This window comes from Oncorhynchus keta, chromosome 31 (assembly GCF_023373465.1).
Source record: "Oncorhynchus keta strain PuntledgeMale-10-30-2019 chromosome 31, Oket_V2, whole genome shotgun sequence".
Lineage (NCBI taxonomy): Eukaryota > Metazoa > Chordata > Actinopteri > Salmoniformes > Salmonidae > Oncorhynchus > Oncorhynchus keta.
Window position 1 is genome coordinate 27407741 of NC_068451.1, and position 24837 is coordinate 27432577.

The following is a 24837-nucleotide window of genomic DNA, read 5'->3' on the forward strand; positions in this document are numbered from 1 at the left end:
ATTGGGGAACAGTGCTGTAGTGTAATAATCTAGATTAACACAGTATTGGGGAACAGTGCTGTAGTGTAATAATCTAAAGTAATACAGTATTGGGGAACAGTGCTGTAGTGTCATAATCTATCAGTAACACAGTATTGGGGAACAGTGCTGTAGTGTAATGATCTAGATTAATACAGTATTGGGGAACAGTGCTGTAGTGTAATAATATATCAGTAACACATTATTGGGGAACAGTGCTGTAGTGTAATAGTCTAGATTAACACAGTATTGGAGAACAGTGCTGTAGTGTAATAATCTAGATTTCCACAGTATTGGAGAACAGTGCTGTAGTGTAATAATCTAGAGTAATACAGTATTGGAGAACAGTGGTGTAGTGTAATTATCTAGATTAACACAGTATTGGAGAACAGTGCTGTAGTGTAATAATCTAGATTAACACAGTATTGGAAAACAGTGCTGTAGTGTAATAATCTAAAGTAATACAGTATTGGAGAACAGTACTGTAGTGTAATAATCTATCAGTAATACAGTATTGGGGAACAGTGCTGTAGTGTAATAATCTAGAGTAATACAGTATTGGGGAACAGTGCTGTAGTGTAATAATCTATCAGTAATACAGTATTGGGGAACAGTGCTGTAGTGTAATAATCTATATTAACACAGTATTGGAGAACAGTGCTGTAGTGTAATTATCTAGATTAACACAGTATTGGAGAACAGTGCTGTAGTGTAATAATCTAGAGTAATACAGTATTGGAGAACAGTGATGTAGTGTAATAATCTAGAGTAATACAGTATTGGAGAACAGTGCTGTAGTGTAATAATCTATCAGTAATACAGTATTGGGGAACAGTGCTGTAGTGTAATAATCTATCAGTAACACAGTATTGGGGAACAGTGCTGTAGTGTAATAATCTAGAGTAATACAGTATTGGGGAACAGTGCTGTAGTGTAATAATCTATCAGTAATACAGTATTGGGGAACAGTGCTGTAGTGTAATAATCTAGATTAACACAGTATTGGGGAACAGTGCTGTAGTGTAATAATCTAAAGTAATACAGTATTGGGGAACAGTGCTGTAGTGTCATAATCTATCAGTAACACAGTATTGGGGAACAGTGCTGTAGTGTAATAATCTAGATTAATACAGTATTGGGGAACAGTGCTGTAGTGTAATAATCTATCAGTAACACATTATTGGGGAACAGTGCTGTAGTGTAATAGTCTAGATTAACACAGTATTGGAGAACAGTGCTGTAGTGTAATAATCTAGAGTAATACAGTATTGGGGAACAGTGCTGTAGTGTAATAGTCTAGATTAACACAGTATTGGAGAACAGTGCTGTAGTGTAATAATCTAGATTAACACAGTATTGGAGAACAGTGCTGTAGTGTAATAATCTAGAGTAATACAGTACTGGAGAACAGTGCTGTAGTATAATAATCTAGAGTAATACAGTATTGGAGAACAGTGCTGTAGTGTAATAATCTAGATTAACACAGTATTGGAAAACAGTGCTGTAGTGTAATAATCTAAAGTAATACAGTATTGGAGAACAATGCTGTAGTGTAATAATCTAGATTAACACAGTATTGGAGAACAGTGCTGTAGTGTAATAATCTAGAAGTAATACAGTATTGGAGAACAATGCTGCAGTGTAATAATCTAGAGTAATACAGTATTGGAGAACAGTGCTGTAGTGTAAAAATCTAAAGTAATACAGTATTGGAGAACAGTGCTGTAGTGTAATAATCTAGATTAACACAGTATTGGAGAACAGTGCTGTAGTGTAATAATCTAGAAGTAATACAGTATTGGAGAACAATGCTGTAGTGTAATAAACTAGAGTAATACAGTATTGGGGAACAGTGCTGGACTGTCATAATCTATCAGTAACACAGTATTGGAGAACAGTGCTGTAGAGTAATAATCAAGATTAACACAGTATTGGGGAACAGTGCTGTAGTGTAATAATCTAGATTAATACAGTATTGGGGAACAGTGCTGTAGTGTAATAATCTATCAGTAACACATTATTGGGGAACAGTGCTGTAGTGTAATAGTCTAGATTAACACAGTATTGGAGAACAGTGCTGTAGTGTAATAATCTAGAGTAATACAGTATTGGGGAACAGTGCTGTAGTGTAATAGTCTAGATTAACACAGTATTGGAGAACAGTGCTGTAGTGTAATAATCTAGATTAACACAGTATTGGAGAACAGTGCTGTAGTGTAATAATCTAGAGTAATACAGTACTGGAGAACAGTGCTGTAGTATAATAATCTAGAGTAATACAGTATTGGAGAACAGTGCTGTAGTGTAATAATCTAGATTAACACAGTATTGGAAAACAGTGCTGTAGAGTAATAATCTAAAGTAATACAGTATTGGAGAACAATGCTGTAGTGTAATAATCTAGATTAACACAGTATTGGAGAACAGTGCTGTAGTGTAATAATCTAGAAGTAATACAGTATTGGAGAACAATGCTGCAGTGTAATAATCTAGAGTAATACAGTATTGGAGAACAGTGCTGTAGTGTAATAATCTAAAGTAATACAGTATTGGAGAACAGTGCTGTAGTGTAATAATCTAGATTAACACAGTATTGGAGAACAGTGCTGTAGTGTAATAATCTATCAGTAATACAGTATTGGGGAACAGTGCTGTAGTGTAATAATCTAGAGTAATACAGTATTGGGGAACAGTGCTGTAGTGTAATAATCTATCAGTAATACAGTATTGGGGAACAGTGCTGTAGTGTAATAATCTAGAGTAATACAGTATTGGGGAACAGTGCTGGACTGTCATAATCTATCAGTAACACAGTATTGGAGAACAGTGCTGTAGAGTAATAATCTAGATTAACACAGTATTGGAGAACAGTGCTGTAGTGTAATAATCTAGCAGTAACACAGTATTGGGGAACAGTGCTGTAGTGTAATAATCTAGATTAATACAGTATTTGGAGAACAGTGCTGTAGTGTAATAATCTAGCAGTAATACAGTATTGGAGAACAGTGCTGTAGTGTAATAATCTAGATTAACACAGTATTGGAGAACAGTGCTGTAGTGTAATAATCTAGATTAACACAGTATTGGAGAACAGTGCTGTAGTGTAATAATCTAAAGTAATACAGTGTTGGAGAACAGTGCTGTAGTGTAATAATCTGTCAGTACCACAGTATTGGAGAACAGTGCTGTATTGTAATAATCTAGATTAACACAGTATTGGAGAACAGTGCTGTAGTGTAATAATCTAGCAGTAATAGACTATTGGAGAACAGTGCTGTCGTGTAATAATCTAGATTAACACAGTATTGGAGAACAGTGCTGTAGTGTAATAATCTAGATTAACACAGTATTGGAGAACAGTGCTGTAGTGTAATAATCTAGCAGTAATAGACTATTGGAGAACAGTGCTGTCGTGTAATAATCTAGATTAACACAGTATTGGAGAACAGTGCTGTAGTGTAATAATCTAGATTAACACAGTATTTGGAGAACAGTGCTGTAGTGTAATAATCTAGCAGTAATACAGTATTGGAGAACAGTGCTGTAGTGTAATAATCTAGATTAACACAGTATTGGAGAACAGTGCTGTAGTGTAATAATCTAGATTAACACAGTATTGGAGAACAGTGCTGTAGTGTAATAATCCAGCAGTAATACAGTATTGGAGAACAGTGCTGTAGTGTAATAATCTAGAGGTAATACAGTATTGGAGAACAGTTCTGTAGAGTAATAATCTAGCAGTAACACAGTATTGGAGAACAGTGCTGTAGTGTAATAATCTAGATTAACACAGTATTGGAGAACAGTGCTGTAGTGTAATAATCTAGATTAACACAGTATTGGAGAATAGTGCTGTAGTGTAATAATCTATCAGTAACACAGTATTGGAGAACAGTGCTGTAGTATAATAATCTAGCAGTAATACATTATTGGAGAACAGTGCTGTAGAGTAATAATCTATCAGTAATACAGTATTGGAGAACAGTGCTGTAGTGTAATAATCTAGAGTAATACAGTATTGGAGAACAGTGCTGTAGTGTAATAATCTAGCAGTAACACAGTATTGGAGAACAGTGCTGTAGTGTAATAATCTAGCAGTAATAGACTATTGGAGAACAGTGCTGTCGTGTAATAATCTAGATTAACACAGTATTGGAGAACAGTGCTGTAGTGTAATAATCTAGATTAACACAGTATTTGGAGAACAGTGCTGTAGTGTAATAATCTAGATTAATACAGTGTAGGAGAACAGTGCTATAGTGTAATAATCTAGCAGTAATACAGTATTGGAGAACAGTGCTGTCGTGTAATAATCTAGATTAACACAGTATTGGAGAACAGTGATGTAGTGTAATAATCTAGATTAACACAGTATTGGAGAACAGTGCTGTAGTGTACTATTCTAGCCGTAATACACTATTGGAGAACAGTGCTGTAGTGTAATAATCTAGAGTAATACAGTATTGGAGAACAGTGCTGTAGTGTAATAATCTAGCAGTAATACAGTATTGGAGAACAGTGCTGTAGTGTAATAATCTAGAGTAATACAGTATTGGGGAACAGTGCTGTAGTGTAATAATCTAGCAGTAATACAGTATTGGATAACAGTGCTGTAGTGTAATAATCTAGCAGTAATACAGTATTGGAGAACAGTGCTGTAGTGTAATAATCTAGTGTAATACAGTATTGGAGAACAGTGCTGTAGTGTAATAATCTAGCAGTAATACAGTATTGGAGAACAGTGCTGTAGTGTAATAATCTAGCAGTAATACAGTATTGGAGAACAGTGCTGTAGTGTAATAATCTAGATTAACACAGTATTGGGAACAGTGCTGTAGTGTAATAATCTAGAGTAATACAGTATTGGGGAACAGTGCTGTAGTGTAATAATCTATCAGTAATACAGTATTGGGGAACAGTGCTGTAGTGTAATAATCTAGATTAACACAGTATTGGGGAACAGTGATGTAGTGTAATAATCTAGAGTAATACAGTATTGGAGAACAGTGCTGTCATGTAATAATCTAGAGTAATACAGTATTGGGGAACAGTGCTGTAGTGTAATAATCTATCAGTAATACAGTATTGGAGAACAGTGCTGTAGTGTAATAATCTAGATTAACACAGTATTGGAGAACAGTGCTGTAGTGTAATAATCTAGCAGTAATAGACTATTGAAGAACAGTGCTGTCGTGTAATAATCTAGATTAACACAGTATTGGGGAACAGTGCTGTAGTGTAATAATCTAGATTAATACAGTATTTGGAGAACAGTGCTGTAGTGTAATAATCTAGATTAACACAGTATTGGGGAACAGTGCTGTAGTGTAATAATCTAGCAGTAATAGACTATTGAAGAACAGTGCTGTCGTGTAATAATCTAGATTAACACAGTATTGGAGAACAGTGCTGTAGTGTAATAATCTATCAGTAACACAGTATTGGAGAACAGTGCTGTAGTATAATAATCTAGCAGTAATACATTATTGGAGAACAGTGCAGTAGAGTAATAATCTATCAGTAATACAGTATTGGAGAACAGTGCTGTAGTGTAATAATCTAGAGTAATACAGTATTGGAGAACAGTGCTGTAGTGTAATAATCTAGCAGTAACACAGTATTGGAGAACAGTGCTGTAGTGTAATAATCTAGCAGTAATAGACTATTGGAGAACAGTGCTGTCGTGTAATAATCTAGATTAACACAGTATTGGAGAACAGTGCTGTAGTGTAATAATCTAGATTAACACAGTATTTGGAGAACAGTGCTGTAGTGTAATAATCTAGATTAATACAGTATAGGAGAACAGTGCTATAGTGTAATAATCTAGCAGTAATGCAGTATTGGAGAACAGTGCTGTCGTGTAATAATCTAGATTAACACAGTATTGGAGAACAGTGATGTAGTGTAATAATCTAGATTAACACAGTATTGGAGAACAGTGCTGTAGTGTACTATTCTAGCCGTAATACACTATTGGAGAACAGTGCTGTAGTGTAATAATCTAGAGTAATACAGTATTGGAGAACAGTGCTGTAGTGTAATAATCTAGCAGTAATACAGTATTGGAGAACAGTGCTGTAGTGTAATAATCTAGAGTAATACAGTATTGGGGAACAGTGCTGTAGTGTAATAATCTAGCAGTAATACAGTATTGGATAACAGTGCTGTAGTGTAATAATCTAGCAGTAATACAGTATTGGAGAACAGTGCTGTAGTGTAATAATCTAGTGTAATACAGTATTGGAGAACAGTGCTGTAGTGTAATAATCTAGCAGTAATACAGTATTGGAGAACAGTGCTGTAGTGTAATAATCTAGCAGTAATACAGTATTGGAGAACAGTGCTGTAGTGTAATAATCTAGATTAACACAGTATTGGGGAACAGTGCTGTAGTGTAATAATCTAGAGTAATACAGTATTGGGGAACAGTGCTGTAGTGTAATAATCTATCAGTAATACAGTATTGGGGAACAGTGCTGTTGTGTAATAATCTAGATTAACACAGTATTGGGGAACAGTGATGTAGTGTAATAATCTAGAGTAATACAGTATTGGAGAACAGTGCTGTCATGTAATAATCTAGAGTAATACAGTATTGGGGAACAGTGCTGTAGTGTAATAATCTATCAGTAATACAGTATTGGAGAACAGTGCTGTAGTGTAATAATCTAGATTAACACAGTATTGGAGAACAGTGCTGTAGTGTAATAATCTAGCAGTAATAGACTATTGAAGAACAGTGCTGTCGTGTAATAATCTAGATTAACACAGTATTGGGGAACAGTGCTGTAGTGTAATAATCTAGATTAATACAGTATTTGGAGAACAGTGCTGTAGTGTAATAATCTAGCAGTAATACAGTATTGGAGAACAGTGCTGTAGTGTAATAATCTAGATTAACACAGTATTGGAGAACAGTGCTGTAGTGTAATAATCTAGATTAACACATTATTGGAGAACAGTGCTGTAGTGTAATAATCTAAAGTAATACAGTATTGGAGAACAGTGCTGTAGTGTAATAATCTGTCGGTACCACAGTATTGGAGAACAGTGCTGTATTGTAATAATCTAGATTAACACAGTATTGGAGAACAGTGCTGTAGTGTAATAATCTAGCAGTAATAGACTATTGGAGAACAGTGCTGTCGTGTAATAATCTAGATTAACACAGTATTGGAGAACAGTGCTGTAGTGTAATAATCTAGATTAACACAGTATTGGAGAACAGTGCTGTAGTGTAATAATCTAGCAGTAATAGACTATTGGAGAACAGTGCTGTCGTGTAATAATCTAGATTAACACAGTATTGGAGAACAGTGCTGTAGTGTAATAATCTAGATTAACACAGTATTTGGAGAACAGTGCTGTAGTGTAATAATCTAGCAGTAATACAGTATTGGAGAACAGTGCTGTAGTGTAATAATCTAGATTAACACAGTATTGGAGAACAGTGCTGTAGTGTAATAATCTAGATTAACACAGTATTGGAGAACAGTGCTGTAGTGTAATAATCCAGCAGTAATACAGTATTGGAGAACAGTGCTGTAGTGTAATAATCTAGAGGTAATACAGTATTGGAGAACAGTGCTGTAGAGTAATAATCTAGCAGTAACACAGTATTGGAGAACAGTGCTGTAGTGTAATAATCTAGATTAACACAGTATTGGAGAACAGTGCTGTAGTGTAATAATCTATCAGTAACACAGTATTGGAGAACAGTGCTGTAGTATAATAATCTAGCAGTAATACATTATTGGAGAACAGTGCTGTAGAGTAATAATCTATCAGTAATACAGTATTGGAGAACAGTGCTGTAGTGTAATAATCTAGCAGTAACACAGTATTGGAGAACAGTGCTGTAGTGTAATAATCTAGCAGTAATAGACTATTGGAGAACAGTGCTGTCGTGTAATAATCTAGATTAACACAGTATTGGAGAACAGTGCTGTAGTGTAATAATCTAGATTAATACAGTATAGGAGAACAGTGCTATAGTGTAATAATCTAGCAGTAATACAGTATTGGAGAACAGTGCTGTCGTGTAATAATCTAGATTAACACAGTATTGGAGAACAGTGATGTAGTGTAATAATCTAGATTAACACAGTATTGGAGAACAGTGCTGTAGTGTACTATTCTAGCCGTAATACACTATTGGAGAACAGTGCTGTAGTGTAATAATCTAGAGTAATACAGTATTGGAGAACAGTGCTGTAGTGTAATAATCTAGCAGTAATACAGTATTGGAGAACAGTGCTGTAGTGTAATAATCTAGAGTAATACAGTATTGGGGAACAGTGCTGTAGTGTAATAATCTAGCAGTAATACAGTATTGGATAACAGTGCTGTAGTGTAATAATCTAGCAGTAATACAGTATTGGAGAACAGTGCTGTAGTGTAATAATCTAGTGTAATACAGTATTGGAGAACAGTGCTGTAGTGTAATAATCTAGAGGTAATACAGTATTGGAGAACAGTGCTGTAGTGTAATAATCTAGCAGTAATACAGTATTGGAGAACAGTGCTGTAGTGTAATAATCTAGATTAACACAGTATTGGGGAACAGTGCTGTAGTGTAATAATCTAGAGTAATACAGTATTGGGGAACAGTGCTGTAGTGTAATAATCTATCAGTAATACAGTATTGGGGAACAGTGCTGTAGTGTAATAATCTAGATTAACACAGTATTGGGGAACAGTGATGTAGTGTAATAATCTAGAGTAATACAGTATTGGAGAACAGTGCTGTCATGTAATAATCTAGAGTAATACAGTATTGGGGAACAGTGCTGTAGTGTAATAATCTATCAGTAATACAGTATTGGAGAACAGTGCTGTAGTGTAATAATCTAGATTAACACAGTATTGGAGAACAGTGCTGTAGTGTAATAATCTAGATTAATACAGTATTGGAGAACAGTGCTGTAGTGTAATAATCTAGATTAACACAGTATTGGGGAACAGTGATGTAGTGTAATAATCTAGAGTAATACAGTATTGGAGAACAGTGCTGTAGTGTAATAATCTATCAGTAATACAGTATTGGGGAACAGTGCTGTATTGTAATAATATATCAGTAATACAGTACTTGAGAACAGTGCTGTAGTGTAATAATCTAGAGTAATACAGTATTGGAGAACAGTGCTGTAGTGTAATAATCTAGAGTAATACAGTATTGGGGAACAGTGCTGTAGTGTAATAATCTAGATTAACACAGTATTGGGGAACAGTGATGTAGTGTAATAATCTAGAGTAATACAGTATTGGAGAACAGTGCTGTCATGTAATAATCTAGAGTAATACAGTATTGGGGAACAGTGCTGTAGTGTAATAATCTATCAGTAATACAGTATTGGAGAACAGTGCTGTAGTGTAATAATCTAGATTAATACAGTATTGGAGAACAGTGCTGTAGTGTAATAATCTAGATTAACACAGTATTGGGGAACAGTGATGTAGTGTAATAATCTAGAGTAATACAGTATTGGAGAACAGTGCTGTAGTGTAATAATCTATCAGTAATACAGTATTGGGGAACAGTGCTGTATTGTAATAATATATCAGTAATACAGTACTTGAGAACAGTGCTGTAGTGTAATAATCTAGAGTAATACAGTACTTGAGAACAGTGCTGTAGTGTAATAATCTAGAGTAATACAGTATTGAGAACAGTGCTGTAGTGTAATAATCTATCAGTAATACAGTATTTGAGAACAGTGCTGTAGTGTAATAATCTAGAGTAATACAGTATTGGGGAACAGTGCTGTAGTGTAATAATCTATCAGTAATACAGTATTGGAGAACAGTGCTGTAGTGTAATAACCTATCAGTAATACAGTATTGGAGAACAGTGCTGTAGTGTAATAATCTAGGGTAATACAGTATTGGTTTTGATAATGAACCAGTAGCTAGCACTGGAACTTGTTTTTTATTTTTTATTTGACCCCCTTTTTCGTGGTATCCAATTGTTAGTAGTTACTATCTTGTCTCATCGCTACAACTCCCGTAAGGGCTCGGGAGAGAGGAAGATTGAAAGTCATGCGTCCTCCGATACACAACCCAACCAATCCGCACTGCTTCTTAAAACAGCGCGCAACCAACCTGGAGGCCAGCCGCCAGAGGAAACACTGTGCATCTGGCAACCTTGGTTCGCGCTGGTGCGACTCCTGTGGGAAGTAGGACAAACAAACTGAAGCCTGCCTTACAAACCCAATTAGCCCCTGGAAACATCCCAACTCCACAGGTCACAAACCTAGCACATATATCAGCTACCACAGAGACCAGGACAGAAAGACCTGAGTGGATTTCACTGTGAATGATGTCAACGTCATTAAAAAATAAAATGCATTATCTTAATAGATCGACACTTGGCCCAAAATAATTAAAGTTAATCACGTATTAAACTTGTTTTTAACTTGATTCACTTTATGCCCTTGTTTCCATTTCTCCATGACTACTGATCTGACAGGATTTGATGGATGGTCCTGAAGGAAAGGAGACTAGTGAAGGATGCCAGGAACACCATGCACAAATCTTGTAATATACAATGTAGGTACAGTGCATTCAGGAAGTATTCACACCCTTTCACTTTTTCCACATTTTGTTGTGTTACAGCCTGAATTTAAAATCGATTAAATTTAGATTTTGTGTCACTGGCCTCATAATGTCAAAGTGGAATTGTGTTTTTCCAAAATTAATTTCAGTAATAAAATATTAAAAGCTGAAATGTCTTGAGTCAATAAGTATTCAACCCCTTTGTTGAGGCACGCCTAAATAAGTTCAGGAGTTACAAATTTGCTTAGCATAGTCACAAAATAAGTTGAATGGACTTACTCTGTGTGTAAAAAAATATTTTTGTGTTTACTCTATGTGTTTAAAATTATTTTTGAAGGACTACCTCATCTCTGTATCCCACACATACAATTATCTGTAAGTAAGGTCCCTGGGACGAGCAGTGAATTTCAAACACAGATTCAACCACAAAAGACCGTGGAAGTTTTCCAATGCCTCGCAAAGGTCTGGGTAAAAAAACAAAAGCAGACATTGACTAAACCTTTGAACATGGTGAAGTTATTAATTACAATTTGGATGGTGTATCAATACACTCAGTCACTACAAGGATACATGCATCCTTCCTAACTCATTTTCCTGAGAGGAAGGAAACGGCTCAGGGATTTCACCATGAGGCCAATGGTGACTTTAAAACAGTAATAGAGCTTAATGTCTGTGATAGGAGAAAACTGAGGATGGCTCAATAACCTTATAGTTACTCAGAGTGGTCTCATAGACTAAACGTAACATAGTAAACGTAAATCCGGGATACTCTCATCCCGTCAGTAGAGGATGCCTGGATATTTTTTTTAAATGCCTTCCTAACCATCTTAAATAAACATCCTCAATTCAAGAAATGTAGAACCAGGAACAGATATAGCCCTTGGTTCTGAAAGAGCTGAAAAATCTGGACCCCTACAAATCAGCCGGGCTAGACAATCTGGACCCTTTCTTTCTAAAATTATCTGCCGAAATTGTTGCCACCCCTATTACTAGCCTGTTCAACCTCTCTTTCGTGTCGTCTGAGATTCCCAAAGATTGGAAAGCAGCTGCGGTCATCCCCCTCTTCAAAGGGGGGGACACTCTTGACCCAAACTGCTACAGACCTATATCTATCCTACCATGCCTTTCTATGGTCTTCGAAAGCCAAGTCAACAAACAGATTACCGACCATTTCGAATCTCACCATACCTTCTCTGCTATGCAATCTGGTTTCAGAGCTGGTCATGGGTGCACCTCAGCCACACTCAAGGTCCTAAACGATATCTTAACCGCCATCGATAAGAAACATTACTGTGCAGCCGTATTCATTGATCTGGCCAAGGCTTTCGACTCTGTCAACCACCACATCCTCATCGGCAGACTCGACAGCCTTGGTTTCTCAAATGATTGCCTCGCCTGGTTCACCAACTACTTCTCTGATAGAGTTCAGTGTGTCAAATCGGAGGGTCTGCTGTCCGGACCTCTGGCAGTCTCTATGGGGGTGCCACAGGGTTCAATTCTTGGACCGACTCTCTTCTCTGTATACATCAATGAGGTCGCTCTTGCTGCTGGTGAGTCCCTGATCCACCTCTACGCAGATGACACCATTCTGTATACTTCCGGCCCTTCTTTGGACACTGTGTTAACAACCCTCCAGGCAAGCTTCAATGCCATACAACTCTCCTTCCGTTGCCTCCAATTGCTCTTAAATACAAGTAAAACTAAATGCATGCTCTTCAACCGATCGCTACCTGCACCTACCCGCCTGTCCAACATCACTACTCTGGACGGCTCTGACTTAGAATACGTGGACAACTACAAATACTTAGGTGTCTGGTTAGACCGTAAACGCTCCTTCCAGACCCATATCAAACATCTCCAATCCAAAGTTAAATCTAGAATCGGCTTCCTATTTCGCAACAAAGCATCCTTCACTCATGCTGCCAAACATACCCTTGTAAAACTGACCATCCTACCAATCCTCGACTTTGGAGATGTCATTTACAAAATAGCCTCCAATACCCTACTCAACAAATTGGATGCAGTCTATCACAGTGCAATCCGTTTTGTCACCAAAGTCCCATATACTACCCACCATTGCGACCTGTACGCTCTCGTTGGCTGGCCCTCGCTTCATACTCGTCGCCAAACCCACTGGCTCCATGTCATCTACAAGACCCTGCTAGGTAAAGTCCCCCCTTATCTCAGCTCGCTGGTCACCATAGCATCTCCCACCAGTAGCACACGCTCCAGCAGGTATATATATCTCTCTAGTCACCCCCAAAACCAATTCTTTCTTTGGCCGCCTCTCCTTCCAGTTCTCTGGAACGAACTACAAAAATCTCTGAAACTGGAAACACTTATCTCCCTCACTAGCTTTAAGCACCAACTGTCAGAGCATCTTACAGATTACTGCACCTGTACATAGCCCACCTATAATTTAGCCCAAACAACTACCTCTTTCCCAACTGTATTTAATTTATTTATTTATTTTGCTCCTTTGCACCCCATTATTTTTATTTCTACTTTGCACATTCTTCCATTGCAAAACTACCATTCCAGTGTTTTACTTGCTATATTGTATTTACTTTGCCACCATGGCCTTTTTTGCCTTTACCTCCCTTCTCACCTAATTTGCTCACATTGTATATAGACTTGTTTATATTGTATTATTGACTGTATGTTTGTTTTACTCCATGTGTAACTCTGTGTCGTTGTATCTGTCGAACTGCTTTGCTTTATCTTGGCCAGGTCGCAATTGTAAATGAGAACTTGTTCTCCACTTGCCTACCTGGTTAAATAAAGGTGAAATAAATAAATAAATAAAATAAATACTCAAATTAGTATAATATGTTACGTTTGGTATGGCTACATAAGACAGAAGGTTACTGAAGGCAAAACCAAAAGGAGGGTGGTTGGTCAGGGTGGATGAGTAGGCATACAACGCCAACGTCTAGAAACGTTTCGTGTTTGAATCTCATCACCAGCGAGCTAATGATAGCATTAGCCACCTAGCTAACGTTAGCCACAACAAATTAGAATTTGTAACATATCATGAGTTTTGCAAATTAGTAACATATTGTACGTTTTGGAAATTCTTAACATATTATACAAATTTAAATTTCTAACATATCAAACGAAATGGATGATGGACATCCACAAATGTATACATACCATATGAAACGTAACATATGATACTAAATGGAGCGTTGTGAATTTACCTACAGAATAATACAAAATGCTCGAAGACCAGGTTGTCTAAATGACAGAGTGAAAAAAAGGAAGCCTGTAAAGAATAAAAATATTCCAAAGATGCTTCCTGTTTACAATAAGGCACTAAAGTAACATTTTTAAAAATGTGGCAAAGAAATTAACTCTATTCCGTTAATTTTCATCCTAAAAAACTCCCTAGCCTTTGTCGATGACAAGCATACCCATACCATGTTGCAGCCACCACCATGCTTAAAAATATGAGTGGTACTCTGATGTACTGTGTTTGATTTGCTACAAACATAACACTTTTTTTTATTCCGGATATAAAATTAAGCACAGGCAAAATCCTAGAGGAATACCTGGTTCAGTCAGCTTTCCAGCAGACACTGGGAGACAAATTCACCTTTCAGCAGGACAAAAACCTAAAACACAAGGAAAATATACTCTGGAGTTGCTTACCAAGACAACATTGAATGTTCCTGAGAAGCCTCGTTACAGTTTTGACTTAAATCGGCTTGAAAATCTATGGAAAGAGAACATGTCTATCTAGTAATGATCAACAACCAACTTGACAGAGCTTGAATTGTAAAAATAATAATGTGCAAATGTTGTAGCATCCAAGTGTGCAAAGCTCTTAGAGACCCAGAAAGACTCACAGCTGTAATCACTGGAAAAGGTCATTTCAACATGTATTGACTCAGGTGTGTGAATACTTACGTAAATTAGATATTTATGTTTTTCATTTTCAATACATTTGCAAACATTTCTCAAAACATGTTTTCACTTTTTCATTATGGGGTATTGTGTGTATGAGAAAATAATATTTTTAATACATTGTTTTATTCAGGCTGTAACACAACAAAATGTGAAATAACTCAAGGTGTATGAACACTTTCTGAAGGCACTGTACACACACAGGGAGGTTTAACTGAAATAAGTTAACATGATGAGCATTTATCATAAGCTTCAATTACATCAGTGGTGCAATCAGCAACAAAGAATTGGTAAGAATTCTGTTCTATGCATTTAAGAAATTAGGGCACCTTGAAGGCATAGGCAGCAGAAATCACAATGTAAAAACCATGTCAAAAGGACAAATTGGAGGCTGTTGTTCTCACATTTGAACACAAAATCCAACGACAGTGTCTTTAATAGTAAGAAAGTGAAATAATCTCACTCAATAATAAGTACAGCTCCTACAAGATAATAAAAAAATATAGTAATAAAGAACAGAGTGGTTCAGGGCTCTGGGTTCGCGCCCAGGCTCTGTCATAACCGGGAGGTCCGTGGGGCGACGCACAACTGGCCTAGCGTGGTCCGGGTTAGGGAGGGCTTGGCCGGTAGGGATGTCCTTGTCTCATCGCGCACCAGCGACTCCTGTGGCGGGCCGGGCGCAGTGCACGCTAACCAAGGTTGCCAGGTGCATGGTGTTTCCTCCGACACATTGGTGCGGCTGGCTTCCGGGTTGGATGCGCGCTGTGTTAAGAGGCAGTGCGGTTGGGTTGTGTATCAGAGGATGCATGACTTTCAACCTTCGTCTCTCCCGAGCCCTTACAGGAGTTGTAGCGTTGAGACAAGATAGTAGCTACTTTTGGATAACAATTGGATACCACGAAAAAAGGGGTATAAAAAAAAGAACAATTTTACAATAAAACATTGCGACAGCGCTTTTTACAACATAATTGTTTGTACTTTGGTAGTGCAAATGTATTGTTATAGCAGGATGGACATTTTTTAGAATGTCCATTAACATTTTCCGCCCTATATTTGTGGAAATGACGAAAATCGAAGGAATACTTGATGGGAAATGATTTATGAGATCACTGATAATTTCCGAACCTGTAAGGAAATGGAAATAAAATACATTCAAGAGTAATTCATTTTATAAATATAACCAATGTTCTCATTGGAAAGTACCGTTCAGGTACTTTTCATTCAAAAGTCATTTTCAATCCCTTTCAGTGTCAAGAGTTGTCCAAGTCGAACACAGTGAAGCTACACCATCTTTGCTCTCCTTCTCCTCCTCCTGCTCCTTCGCCTTCTCCACCTCCTCCTCCTTGTCCTTTCCTTTATTCAAGAGGATCAGCCTCAGGAAATGACCTCAGAATCTGGTTCAGAGTCAGAGTTGTCCAAGTTGGACACAGTGGAACTATACCACTCTTCTGTGCCCTCATCTCCATCCCCGCCTTCTCTTCCTCCTCTCCCTGCTCCTCTCTCAGACAGCATCTCCATAGCTGCCTCATGGTAAGGGTGTTTGCGTCTGGTGTGTCGACGCAGGGTGTTGCGCTCGGCGAAGCGTGTGTGGCACAGCGGGCACTGGTAGGGCTTCTCTCCTGTGTGTACCCTCTGATGGCGCTGCAGCTCGCCTGCCTCCCTGAAACGCTTGGAGCAGATGGGGCACACAAAGTTCCTCTCGCCCGTGTGAATGTGATTGTGTCTCTGTTCAGGGTCAAAGGACGAGGGTCATGTTTGTTAGATCATACTATATATATTCATGTTCATAAATTATGATATGTTTATACCTACTTATTACATAACAGTCAAAACAAGATGAAATCTGACACAAAGGACCTAGTTCCACTTCAAACACAATCAAAACAGGTAACCTGCCTAAATGACTACCAATCAGTAGCACTCACGACTGTGGCTGTGAAGTGCTTTGAAAGGCTAGTCATGGCTCACATCAACACCATTATCCAAGAAATCATAGACCCACTCCAATTTTCATACCACCATTTCAGATCCTGCCCTTTCCCACCTCTATTGCACTCCACACTGCCCTTTCCCACCTGGACAAAAGGAACATCAATGCTATTCATTGACTATAGCTCAGCGTTCAACACCATAGTACCCACAAAGCTCATCACTAAGCTAAGGACCCTGGGACTAAACACCTCCCTCTGCAACTGGATCCTGAACTTCCTGACGGGCCGCCCCCAGGTGGTAAGAATAGGTAACATCACAGCCGCCACACTGATCATCAACACAGGGGCCCCTCAGGGCTGCGTGCTCACTCCCCTCCTGTAATCTCTGTTCACTCATGACTGCATGGCCAGGCACGACTCCAACATCATCATTAAGTTTGCCGATGACAAAACAGTGGTAGGCCTGATCACCAACAACGACGAGACAGCCTATAGGGAGGTCTGGCCATGTGGTGCCAGGAAAACAACCTCTCCCTCAACGTGATAAAGTCAAAGGAGATGATTGTGGACTACAGGAAAAGGAGGACCGAGCACGCCCCCATTCTCATCGCCGGGCTGTAGTGGAACAGGTTGAGAGCATCAAGTTCCTTGGTCTCCACATCACCAACAAACTATCATGGTACAAACACCAAGACAGTTGTGAAGAGGGCACGACAATGCCTATTCCCCCTCAGGAGATTTGGCATGGGTCCTCAGATCCTCAAAAGGTTCTACAGCTGCACCATCGAGAGCATCCTGACTGGTTGCATCACTGCCTGGTATGGCAACTGTTCGGCCACCGACCGCAAGACACTACAGAGGGTAGTGCGTATGGCCCAGTAGATCACTGTGGCTAAGCTTCCTGCCAACCAGGACCTCTATACCGTGCAGTATCAGAGGAAGGCCCTAAAATTTGTCAAAGACTCCAGCCACCCCAGTCAGACTGTTCTTTCTTCTACCACATGGCAAGTGGTACTGTGGCACCATGTCTAGGTCCAAGAAGCATTTAAACAGCTTCTACCCCCAAGCCATAAGACTCCTGAACATCTAATCAAATGGCTACCCAGACTATTTGCATTGCTCCCCCCCTTTTACACTGCTGCTACTCTGTTATTATCTATGCATAGTCGCTTTAATAACTCTACCTACATGTACATATTACCCCTTTATTTTACTGCTGCTCTTTAATTATTTGTTATTTTTATTTCTTATTTTATTTCTTGTTTATTTTTTAATTTTATTTTTTAACTGCATTGTTGGTTAGGGGCTTGTATGTAAGCATTTCACTGTAAGGTGAAAGGCGAAACACCTGTTGTATTCAGTGCATGTGACAAATTAAATTTGATTTGATTTGAAAACAATATGTCATCATGAGCCCACCAAATCACCACAACACAATTCAAACATTTATTAACAACTGAGCTCACCTGCAAATGGCTAGAGCGTTTGAAGGCCTTGCCACACTGCAGGCAGACATGGGGTTTGTTCTGAGAGTGGGTGATGGAGTGACGCTCCAGGTCAGACAGGTAGTAGAAGATTCTGGGGCAGAGAGGGCAGTAGAGGACCCTTCGTGGCCCAGAGGAGGGAGAGGAGGCTGGGGACAGGGGGTCCAGAGGGTCCAGGGGGTTCAGGTTCCTGGGTCCGCTGGAGGGGAAGATGGGGGCAAGGGGAGGGGAGGGAGGAGCGGTGGCAGAGGAGAAGTAGAGATGGTCGTCCCATGGGAGGGAGGTGTGCTTTGACTCTGGGGCTTTTGATTGGTCGGATGCCTCCAAACGGAAGTCAAAGGACAGAGAAGGTGATTGCAGGTGTGTAAGGGGAGGGGCTTTAGTAGGAGATGACCCATTTGGGACAGACTCCATTTGGGTTTCTTCAGTAGATAGTGACTGATGATCGATGTTGGTGTCACAACAGTTTGGTTCAGTGTGTTTGTGAGGAGGTGAGCTGAGTAGAACTGCTTTAGAACTGCCATCAGCACTGGGCTGCTTGGAGGGAGGGGAGGAGACCACAGAGGGGGAGGTCAGGGGGGCGGGAGGGTTAACGCTGGAACTCTCTCTTGATAGGATGGTAGGGGAGTTGTTGGGTGTCGATATAATAACTGGGTGGGAGGGATTGGCAGGGAGGGATGACCCTGATGTGGCAAGCTGACCAGAAGAGAGAGAAAGAGGGGATGAAGAAGAGGCAGTGATTTGGGAGAGCTGACCGGTGGAGCGGTCAATAAGAGCAATGGGGGTGGAGGTAGAGAAAGACTGACTGGAGAAAGAGGTGGTGGAGGAGGAGAGGAGAAGGAACATAGAGGTGGAGGCATTGGGAGTGTTCTGGGTGAGGGAGAGGGGGAGAGAGAAGGCCAGGAGGCCTGGGTTGGTATCAGTCTTGGTTAGGGGAATGGAGGAGTGCTGGGGGGAGGAGGGGAAGAGGAGGATGGGGGTGTTGGAGGAGGGGTTAGTCAGGATCTGGATGGGCTGAGGGGGTTGGAGGTGTACAGCAGAACCAGAGGGTTGGGAAACAGCAGCACTAGCCTCACTAACAGATATCACACCTGAATCTAGAACCTTAGGGGGTTCCGCATTCTGTGAGAGATCAGGGTTCTTTGAGTGTTCTGTATTGTTTAGAAGTTCTGACTTCTGTGAGGGTTTCATAGATGTAACAGGAGCGGGACATGTGTTTTCCTTGTGTGTGTGTGGAGTTTTTACTAAACTTTGGCTGAGGTAAGTGACCCCTGCTGTGGTTATATGAGACGGCCTGTCATCCTCTACCTCCAATGAGCTGGACTGCACCTTTGGCTGGCTTGAGGGGGGGTTGTCTGGCCTGGAAGAGTCCATTTGGGGCACTTTGTGCCCCTCAGGAGTGAGTGTGTATGGAATACCCTGGTCATCTATCAGGAGAAGACCTTCACTTTCAGAGTCTATGGAAGAGAGGGAGGTGAAAACGGAGGTAGAGAAGAACAAGGGAGACAAGAGAGGTCCCCCCAAAATGTCAGCTCCATCCATTCTCAATATAGAATCCTCTTCATCATCATCTTCCTCTACGATGTCCCCATCTCCATCCCCCTCTACCTCATCTACCTCCAGAAGCAGTGAGCTCTCATGCCAAAGGCTCCTCTCCTTAATCTCTCTCTTTTTAGGGAAGCTCAGATCCAATACTTCTCCCTCCTCTTCCTCTCTTCTCCCCCAAACTCCTTTCCCTGCCTCTGCTCTCTCTCCTCTATCCTCTCCAGGTCTCTCTTTTCCACCATGACATCGACTAGGGGGTAGGAAAAGAGGGATCACTCTCTCATCCTCTCCATCTTTCCTTTCTTTCTCTCCCCTTATCCCTCCATCCCTCTCTGCCTTGGCTGTGTCGGAGATGAGAGGCGTTTCAGGGACAATGGGACTACCGTTCCTGTGTTGTGTAACATCACTCTCTCCGTCTCTCCTCTCATCCCTCTCCATCCTATAGAGAGGCTCCTCCGTGTGTTTTATCTCTTCAACACACACATCCTCCATCTGACCCATACCAGTCACAGTAGTGGAGGTCAGGGCATTTCAACTGGTCCCAGACCAAACAGCTCTGGCTTCTAACCTACTCCCTTTAGAATCAGAGGGAGACACGTCTTTGGTAGAGCTGAGAGCTGCAGAGTCTGTGATTGGCCTGTTGCACAATCCAGGAACGTCTGATTTGACTCTGATTGGTTGATCGCACACACCAGGAGACTGTGATTGGTTGGTTGTGCCCGCAGGGTTCAACTGCTTCCTGTAATGCTGGCTGTGTCCCGCTCACATCTGGTGCTCTCCCAGCCCCTCCTCGTTTGGCCTAAAAAGGTTTTGATTGGAAACCTGTACTGGAGTACACCTGTTTAAGGGAGCATTATTGGAGGTTGCCTGGTGGGCAGGATAAGCTCAAGGAGTCCATTGGCTCCTCATGGATCTCTGGCACAGTCCCCGATCTCTTCAAGGATTGGCCGACACTCCTGTCATCTGAGCCACCATTGGTCAGAGCCCCTGTCTGTTGAGAATCCATTTTGGAACATGCCTGAATCTGTAAAATGGGGATTCAATATTTTATCATCTTAACAAGAGATTAATTATTACATTAAAATAATAAGAGGACTTGTCAATCAAATGACTATAGGCTTCATAGATAAGGAAGACGTTCTGAGGTGGCCAGGTGTCTTTATGCTGTTTCACAGGATATCAGAGCAGCAAAATGAGGAAGTTGATTAAATTAGTATCATGTTGTTAGAATATCTTACTTGTTCTTTCATTGTGCATAATGAAATATGCCTAGACTCAAACTATTCACATAGCCTATTTAGTCTATTCTGAATTTCTTAAACTCCTATTCTTGTTTTACTACAAAAACAGGGCCTTCAGGAAGTATTCACACCCTTCGACCTTTTCCACATTTTGTTGTGTTACAGCCTGAATTGAAAATGGGTTAAATGTAGATATTTGTGTCACCGGCCTACCACACAATACCCCATAATGTCCAGGTGGAATTATGTATTTCAAACATTTTACAAATTCATTAAAAATTAAAAGCTGAAATGTCTTGAATCAATAAGTATAATAAGTATTCAATCACTTGGTTATGGCAAGCCTAAATAAGTCCAGGAGTAAAACATTGCTCAACAGGTCACATAATACATTGCATGGACTCACTCTCTGTGCAATAATAGTTTTTAACTTGTTAGGGCAGTGGTCCCGTGGTGGGAACATATATCAGCGGAAATTTCAAGTGCGCCACCTATAGTTTTTGATAAAACTCGAACTTTCATTAAAATGCACATACAATGTACGGAATTAAAGCTACACTCGCTGTGAATCTAGCTACCGAGTCAGATTTGTAAAATGCTTTTCGGCGAAAGCATGAGAAGCTATTATCTGATAGCATGTATCCCCCAAAATACTGCACCGTCACCTAACGACAGATTTTGCGATTGCCGGGGACTACTCAAAACGCAGAAATAAAATATAAAACATTCATTACCTTTGACGAGCTTCTTTCTTGGCACTCCTAGATGTCCCATAAACATCATTTTGGGTCTTTTTTCGATTAAATCGGTCCATATATAGCCTAGATATCGCTCTATGAACACTGTGTGAACAACAGAAAAAAATAGCGTTTTAGAACGTAACGTCATTTTTTTAAATAAAAAGAGTTGACGATAAACTTTCACAAAACACTTCGAAATACTTTTGTAATGCAACTTTAGGTATTAGTACACGTTAATAAGTGATACAATTGATCACGAGGCGATGTCAATTCTATTGGTGTCCGTCTGGAAATGATGTCAGAAAAATCTCAACTAAAATATCCGGTCACAGACCTAAAGAAAAAGCCTGTCTCTTCTTCGTTTGACCAAGAAACAAATCGTAGGCAAATGACAAGACTGTTGACATCGTGTGGAAGCTGTAGGTACTGCAACCTCAGCCTCATTTAATGAATGACTACCTCATCTCTGTACCCCAATTATCTCTAAGGTCCCTCAATCGAGCAGTGAATTTCAAACACAGATTCAACCACAAATACCAGGGAAGTTTTCCAATGCCTCACAAAGGGCATCTATTAGTAAATGGGTACAAAAAAATCCCTTTGAGCATTGTGAAGTAATTAATTACACTTTGGATGGTATATCAATACACCCAGTCACTACAAAGATACCATCGTCCTTCCTAACTCAGTTGCCGGAGATTTCACCATGAGGCCAATGGTGACTTTAAAACAGTTACAGTGTTACAGTTACAACAACATTGTAGCTACTTGACAATCCTAACCTAATTGACAGAGTGAAAAGAAGGAAGCCTGTGCAGAATACAATATTCCAAAACATGAATCCTGTTTGCAACAAGGCACTAAGGTAATACTGCAAAAAATGTGCAATTCACTTTTTGTCTTGGATACAAAGTGTTATGTTTGGGGCAAATCCAATACAACGCACATTACTGAGTACCACTCTCCATATCTTCAAGCATAGTGGTGGCTGCATCATGTTATGGGTATGCTTGTAATCGTTAAGGACTGCAGAGTTTTTCCAGGATAAAAAAAGCTACGGAATTGAACTAAGCACAGGCAAAATACTAGAGGAAAACCTGGTTCAGTCTGCTTTCCACCAGACACTGGGATTTGAATTCACCTTTCAGCAGGACAATAACCTAAAACAGAAGGCCAAATCTACACTGGAGTTGCTTACCAAGAAGACAGTGAATGTTCCTGAGTGTCCGAGTTAGTTTTGATTTAAATATGCTTGAAAATCTATGGCAACACCTGAAAATGGTTCTTTAGCAATGATCAACAACCAATTTGACAAAGTTTAAAGAATTTGAAAAGAATAATGGCCAAATGTTGCACAATCCAGGTGTGGAAAGCTCTTAGAGACTTACCCAGAAACACTCACAGCTGTAATCACTGCCAAAGGTGATTTTAACATGTATTAACTCAGGGGTTTGAATACTTATTTAATCAAGATATTATAGTGTGTTTTTTTTTCATTAATTTGTTAAAAAAATATATTTTAAAACATATTTGAATTTTTCTTCCACTTTGACATTACAGAGTATTTTGTGTAGATTGTTGGGGGGGAAACTGACAATTAAAACCATTTTAATCACACTTTGTAACAACAAAATGTGTAAAAAGTCCAGGGGTGTGAATACTTTCTGAAGGCACTGTAACTTCAATCATCCCCATCACCTTCATAACATCCCCACCACCACCTTGTCATTATCACCATTACATTGTCACCATCATCATCATCAATAACATTATCATCATTCAAACTGGTTCCAATTCCTGCTATTATCTCAATAACTTGAGGCGAGATTTGTTTTAAAGGCTACAGTGTGGTCTCATGTTCTACAATCATTGATTACCTGATATGCTTAATTGCTATGATTGTCAATCTTAAAAATATAACGCAACATGCGTAAATTACGCAAATGTTACATTACATTTGCTTTTATTATGGACTTCACTGGTTTTATATAATTTGCTTACCGGGCTCTAAACAAAGTCGCCAATATACCACATAGCATGAACACGACAGTCTGCAGTGGAGGGTTCAAGAGAGCATGATGTCAGCGAAATCATACTATCCGGGGGTAAAGCCCATTTTTTCTTTCGATTTCAGAATTTCATTTGTCTGCCATAGTCTAACACAAAATAAGACATTCGTTAAATATCTGGCAACGGGTTTGGGTCGACATCATTTTTGTTTTCCTCCATTTGAACCCTTATCCATCCTTGTACTGTATTTATGTTGGAATAAAAAGTGTCGCTGTTCATGGGAGACGCCATTGCGCGCAGTCCGAGGTCCGAATAGCCAAACCCTGTTTCATATCTGTGGATGTACTGCGCATCAATGGACACGACACTCGAACCTGGGACAATGTTTGCTAACTGCATTTAATGTAATATATTCGGTTCACTTATTTTGAATGACGCCGCGGTATTTGTCTAAATTATGTTGATATTTTTGCCGTAATAACTGCCCTTGCTGTCTATGGACCCACAACCAGCCATTTTACAAGTCGAGGGTTCGAGCCCTGTAGGGAGCTCAGCCCGACAGCTGGCAGAAAGGGCGATGTAGGAAACTTTACCGGCATATTGTAGTTTATTTCACTAACTTAATTGTCTGGACATACACTTGTCAATATAACAGGTGTGGGATGCGCCCGGTACACTGTCCATACATTTAAAACTGGATAATAAACTACATACTCCACCCATAAGTCACTCGCTGCATAGACACTGGCTTACCCGAGCTGTGGATACTTCCGGAGGACCAAATATGAATGAGAGGCGGACGAGTTCGGATTGGAGATTCTGCGCGCAGCCTGCTGCACGAGGAGAGAGGTGGGAGCTCATGGTGTCGCAGCATTCGGCTTCGGTTGATGCTATCTGGGATCCTTGGGGGGGTAGAGACGTCCCGAGGATACCGGATAGCAAGGACAATTCTGGGTCCGACTAGACTCAATCCATGTTGAGTAAACAGTGGGCAGCTACTGTATATGGTATCAGATCAGATCACCATTTAATCCAAGTTCATGTAACCTTAGAAAATACACAAGAGGGATGTAGGTGTGCATGCTCGTGTGGGAGCGAGAGAGAGAGATATCAGGGTGTCCTAATTGTTGTGAAAATCAGGTGTTCATCTCTATTTCATTTCAATTACATGAAAAATCACATTCATCACATTACAGCAAAACGTTGTTTTTATTTCAAAACCGTCACATCAATAGAACTTCCAAGCCTCAGGGCCTGGTGTGTCAACAACAGAAGGAGGAGGAGTATCCTGAGGGCCAGCTTGGGGCAGGAACACACTATGTTAAAACAAAACAACATGTAAGGTCAGTCAGATCCCGCAGTGGGAGGAGTCCGAGTCGCATGGTAACAGCACATGAAGTGAACA

At 39.8% G+C, this 24837-nt stretch overlaps 2 protein-coding genes across 4 annotated transcripts in view; both read right to left on the bottom strand.

Annotated features, from left to right (window-relative positions):
- Window positions 1-14588: 14588 nt before the first annotated feature.
- LOC118379910 (fez family zinc finger protein erm-like) lies at window positions 14589-21747 on the bottom strand. Of its 2 annotated transcripts, XM_052490121.1 has the most exons (4): window positions 21653-21747; window positions 21417-21524; window positions 17879-20465; window positions 14589-16206 (listed from the first exon to the last, which is right to left on the bottom strand). In XM_052490121.1, the coding sequence occupies exons 3-4, from the start codon at window positions 19940-19942 to the stop codon at window positions 15856-15858; spliced, it is 2415 nt and encodes an 804-aa protein (XP_052346081.1). In that variant the 5' UTR covers window positions 19943-20465; window positions 21417-21524; window positions 21653-21747; the 3' UTR covers window positions 14589-15855. The 2 variants fall into 2 exon arrangements, with proteins under 2 accessions (XP_052346081.1, XP_052346080.1); XM_052490120.1 differs by having other exon boundaries at window positions 21417-21747.
- A 2875-nt stretch (window positions 21748-24622) lies between these two features.
- ntd5 (ntl-dependent gene 5) overlaps window positions 24623-24837 on the bottom strand; it is a 20432-nt gene continuing 20217 nt past the window's right edge. For both annotated transcript variants that reach the window (XM_052490122.1, XM_052490123.1), the window contains one exon: window positions 24623-24837. This exon is cut by the window's right edge and continues 231 nt beyond it. The gene's annotated coding sequence lies outside the window, so the exon portion shown is untranslated.